At 49.4% G+C, this 5,499-nt stretch overlaps 1 protein-coding gene across 1 annotated transcript; it reads right to left on the bottom strand.

Annotated features, from left to right (window-relative positions):
- Positions 1–733: 733 nt before the first annotated feature.
- Positions 734–2,398, bottom strand: LOC121438345 (probable ATP-dependent RNA helicase DDX28). The gene is given in 1 exon segment (XM_041638646.1): positions 734–2,398. A coding segment is annotated over 1 exon segment (1,623 nt). The 5' UTR covers position 2,398; the 3' UTR covers positions 734–774.
- Between the last annotated feature and the right edge of the window lie 3,101 nt (positions 2,399–5,499).

The following is a 5,499-nucleotide window of genomic DNA, read 5'->3' as shown; positions in this document are numbered from 1 at the left end:
TATTCTTGTCTCAGTGAGGGAGTTGGGACTCTTTGTCTGCATAATGTAAATAGTGAATACATTCACTTCACTGGCCTGTTTGTGTAGGAAACAGTTCTGCCGCTGGGACGACTGTTCAAAGTCACGATACCTTGTGAGCAGAGCATCATTGGAGGGGCAAAGAGAGAGAAGACAACACAAACATTTATTGAAAACATACTCTCAATTCTAGAGATCAAACCTAGAGTCCACGTACACTAGGCAAAAGCTATACCAATGAACTACATCCTCAGATCTGTTTTTACTATTGTTTTGAGACAGGGTCTAACTCAGTTATTTGAGCTGACCTTGAACTTGTGATCGTCCTGCCTCAGCCTCCCAGATACCTAGGATTGTAGGCCTGCAGCAAACGGCTTAACTTCATTAAGTTCTTCCAAACAAAATCTTCATGGAGTTGTCTGTCAGTAGCCGTTGGGGAAACTGAGGCTCAGGAACCATGCCTAATCCAACAAGTAAGAGGTAATGTAAGATATGAGCCCAGTCTATCTGTGTCTGACTACACAGATTCTTTTTTTTTTTTTAAGTCAAAATACCCTTTATTTATTTATTTTTAATATGTTAGTCTCCAGTTCTGGCCAGTAGTTTACTTTTCAAATCTCCAAACAGTTCATCATGTTTTCAGAGAGGCAAGGGGTGGTGTGGTGATCCGATGTCACCCACTGACCAAAGTATTCAACCCTCTTGCCCCCCCCCCCCCAGGAAGATCCCTGTTCTAGTATTCCAGCCAGCCAAAAATCAGGCTTGTTGAGGCAAAGGGTCTTTCACTGAAGAGGCTAATCCTGGAAGGCTTCTTCTTCGACGAGCTGCCAGCTCAATTTTCTGGACTAGGCTCACATCCCAGGGATGGGTCACAAAACTGATGACGGTCCCTGGCACTTCACTGCCCACTCGACCCACCCTTCCTGCTCTGTGGATGTAATCCTGCAGAGTAGGGGGGAAATCATAATTGACAACCAGTTCCACATGGATGCTATCTAGACCTCGCGATGCTATGTCTGTGCAGACAAGGACGTCTTGGGAGCCCTTTTGGAATCTCTGGAAGATGCCGGCCCTCATCGAGGCTGGCATCTGCCCTTGCAGTCTCAGATGTTGGATTTTGTGGTCATCCAGAATATATCCCAGCCAATTCACAGTGCTGGAGCTGTTGCAGAACACCAGGACCGTTCCTGAGGCTTTTGTCTTATTTGCCTTGTCATGCTGTTTGAGGATCTGAACCAGTTCTGTTACCTTCTCCGCTCCCTTTAGTCTCATAAATGTCTGTCTGACATGAGGCATGATGCAGTGGAGCCTGGAGCTGGTGACGGTGGTGAGACAGTCTGGGCTGGTGACTTTACTCAGCAGTTCGTTTACGCCTTCTGGAAACGTGGCTCCCACCATCACTAACTGAGCTTTGGGATTAAAGGGGTCTTCTAACTCAGCTGGACTTTCTGCTATAGGGCTCTTTCCCAAGATGTAGTCCACAAGTTCCAGGAAGCTTTCATCTAGCAATGTGTCCGCTTCATCCAGCACGAGGAAGGAAAGATGCTGCAAGCTGACCAGTTGACTTTTCAGGGCCTTCCACAGAGCCCCGGGAGTGGCCACGAGCACATCTGCTGACGGTAGTCTACACAGCTGCAGTTTGAGCTTACTCATGCCGAGGCCGCCTCCAAGCTCTGTCACCTGTAGGCCCAGGTACCGACCCAGTGACTGGGCCACGGCCTGTACTTGCTAGGCTAATTCTCGGGACGGTACTAGAACCAAGCCTCGGGGAGCTGTGGAACTGCGGGAGTCCAAGCCTGGTCCTTTCAGGAGACGTTGAAATAGGGGCAGTAGGTAGCTGAGGGTCTTGCCACTACCGGTTTCGGCAGCGCAAAGGAGGTGACGGCCGCGAAGCACTGGCGGGATGGTTTTCGACTGCACCGAGGTTGGCCGAACGATTTCGGGTGCAGCCTCCTGTAGCGCGAGCAGCACTCGGGGCTCCAGACCCAGGTCCACGAAGCTGCCACTGGACGAGAGGTTCGTCAGCGCGGGCGTCTCTTGCTGCACTCGCTCTATGGAAAAATGATCCCGACGCGATCGTCGATGCTTCCAGCCACGCGAAGCCAGTGGCGCGCACTCCCAACGGCCCAGCGTGAGGCACGCGGGCTGGTTCAACTCCGGCCGCCTCCCCGAGACCAGCAGTGGACCGGGTCGTACTAGCACCGGCCGTGAGAAACTCCCACGATCGCTCTGTCGCTGTTGCTGCCGTCGCTGCAGAGCCCGTGGAATGCGCACCACTGGCAAGGGCTCATCGGAACTGTGCACCGCTATGTTCCGTCGGGGCTCCAGAAGCAACCGAACCGCTAGCGACAACAGTCTCATGGGCCGGGCTAAAGCCATGATTCCCTTGATGCAGCTACACAGAGATTCTTGAAGGTTGGTCCTGAAGGCTGTGATGGGATCAGGATGCGGGGCAGGGGTTCGGTTGACTTTCTGTATCTGTATCCCTGGTACTGGGATGCCACCACCTGTATCCACAGCTACCCATTAGAAGACCCACCAATGCCTTCTATGAGCAAGAGAGTCTCCATCTCAGTGCTCCCAATCCCTGGAGGAAGCAGGGAAAATCCTGCCCCTAGCCCAACTCCCCACTCCTTTCATGGGTGCATTCTATATGAACTCAGCATGGCACCTCTCTGGATCTTGATTTCCAAGTTAAAAAATTAGGCCACAGATAGGTGCTTTTCAACTTTATTTCACCATAACTCACAGCAAGAACTGTATTTCTATAGCCCATTTTATATGTAAATATGTTTTCCCCCACAAAAACAAAGGTTATTCTTACACTACAGGATGCACCCTACTATTTTTCTACTTTATTCTGTTTGTTAGTTTCAATGCTGGTCACAGCTCATTAATCGATTTCACTACCCCAGTGGGTCATGACCTGCAATTTGAAAACCCCTTCTAGAATGCTCTTTAATGGCCATTCCAGCTGTGCCACTTGATGGCTCTTTATCTAGGCTGCTCCTGCTGCCACCCTGGAAGCTGCGGAGCTCACTGAGGCTTCCCCACTCCGTTTCTTCCCTCTCTTCCGGCCACCTGCTTTATAGGAGAGCACACTTGCTCTTACCCTTGAGGACTCCCTGAGGTTAAATGACTCATTCAGGGTCGCACCCTTGGCTCTACCCATTGGCTGCAAGGCCAGAACTTTCTAGCCTGTCTTCTCTGTCCTGGGTCAGTGTCAATGGTCAGAAGCTGTCCAGGTCTTTCCCTCACTTGTGTATACTCTCAGTCCTCACTGTCGCCACCCCCACGCCCACCCCCAAGAAGTAGCTCTTGCTTCTCACCTTTCCTGGATTCCAGGACCACCTCATGTGCCTGTCATGTCAACTGAGCATATCTGAGTCAGGCCTGTGCTTGGCACTGAGGGACAGGTGAGAGAGTCTCTTGATCTGTCTAGTCTGTAGGCAGATTTCAGAACCCTCACTCTCGATGAGCAGACATCCTGCCTCATGCAGGTTTTAATTGGACAAAGCAAATGTGAGTCATTAAAACTGTCTTTCTTCCAGTCCCAGGAGTGGACTTCCGATGTTTCCTGTCAAGTATGCCCTCCTCCCCCCAATCTGTGATGCAGTCAGTCAGAAGTCTAAGGACGCATGAGCTAGGGACACTGAAATGGGCAGGGAGGGCCTGTGGCTTCCTTCCATGCAGAGCGCCTAGGGACTCCAACAGAAACTCAAAACCCAGGTGTCAAAGAGAAGCCTCTGATCCCAGAGGGACATCTGTAAGCAAAAATTTTGGCTCAGGATTTATAATGGCAATTAATTACTGTGCTGAGTGGAGATAGGAAGAAGAGATGAGGAATGACAGCTGGATGGCAGCTGATGGGTGCTGAATAATAGATAGTAGCAGCAAGATGGTAGGTAACTGTAGATGGCAGAGAATGAAAAGTTGCTCAGAGATTGTAGCACAGCACAGATAATAGATAGTCGCTGATAGTAGATCACGGATAACAAATGGAAGATAGTGGATAATGGCGGGAGATAATAGAAGCTGATAGTAGATAATAGTAGATGGTTGATAAGAGCAGCTAATAATAGATAATAGGAGCTAGATGATAATAGTACCTAATGGTGCCTAATAGTTGGCAAGTGATAATAGCCGCTAATAGAGGGCAGTGCTAATAGCAGGTAATAGTGGCTGGCTGCAGATCAGAGCAGATAGCTGCTAGCTAGTGGCCTGAAAGGCTACTGCAAAGCAAGCATCTCCCAGTTCCCATCTGTTGCTCTAGAGAGTGACTTTAGAACTCCCTTACACAGCCCTGTCCTAAAGTTTCTGGAGTCTAAGGTAGAAGGAATAGGGGCAATTCAACCCACACATCACAAAGCCTTGAGCTGTGTGTGTATACCTAAATGTGTGTGTTTTATGTGGGTACATGTGTATCTGTGTGTGTGGAGACCAGAAGTCAACCCCAAGTGTCTTCAGTAGCTATTCACCTTGCTTTTCGAGGTGGGGTTTTTAATTGGCCTGGAGCTCGCCAAGGGGGCTGCCTGGTAAGTGGTCTCCCCCACATCTGCCTCTCTCTGACTCCCCTGCACTAGAATGGCAAGCATGACCGCAGAACTCCTGCTCAAACAGGAAGCTCTGTAAGCCCCCACCTCATCCTTTATTTGCATTTTAACTTTCTTATCTAGGGCAGGATTTTAGACCCATCTTGTAACCCTAGCATTCCTTTCCTCCTGGGGAGGAGTTGGGTAATAATCTGACCAAAGGAGACAAAATACCAATCCATGATAGACTTTGATATTTCATAGTGTGCTACAAAAATCAGACAGTCCAAAAGCAAAGGAAGGCCACTCTGTAGGAAGCAGACCAGGGACTGGCTGTGAGCAGAGAAGATAACTGTGTCTTCCTTCCTGGACGCCAGCAGGAGGGTCACCAGAGCTGTGAGTGTGGCTGGCTCCTTCTGATCACTCAGGATGCCCCTGAGAAGCCTTTACCCACCCTTCCCTGCTAAGTTACCAAGAAACATTTAATCTCACCTTACACTATGGCCCCAGTGTGTTTCATTGGTTCCGTGACTCTCTGCCCAACTGAGATATGATTTCTATGAAGTCCCCAGCCCTTAGAACAGTTCTTGGCATGCACAACATATCAGCAAATATTTATCAGATTAATTAATAAACGGACACAACATTCTCACCTTGGCTTTAAGATGGCAGCTATGCGGCCAGACAGGCTGGGGTACACAGACTGTCCCACTTCCAACCAGTCTTGGTAGACATCAGTAAATCAACTAACTGCTCTATCATCTTTATTTTGCCCAGCTACAAACATCAGGGTGATCTCAAGGACATTGTTCTCCATCTGAGCCTTTGTTGTGGAAGGTTGGGAAATCCCACTCCCCACACCCTTTAGTGCTCTCCAAGTAGCTAACCTCAATGGACCATCCTCCTCTCCCAGGCAGCCACACAGAGAAAGCAGCCTCTACATCTCCCA

This window comes from Microtus oregoni, unplaced genomic scaffold (genome assembly GCF_018167655.1).
Source record: "Microtus oregoni isolate MIOR12 unplaced genomic scaffold, Mior012 000055F_ref0000237, whole genome shotgun sequence".
NCBI lineage: Eukaryota > Metazoa > Chordata > Mammalia > Rodentia > Cricetidae > Microtus > Microtus oregoni.
This window is presented reverse-complemented; position numbering and strand designations above follow the sequence as displayed.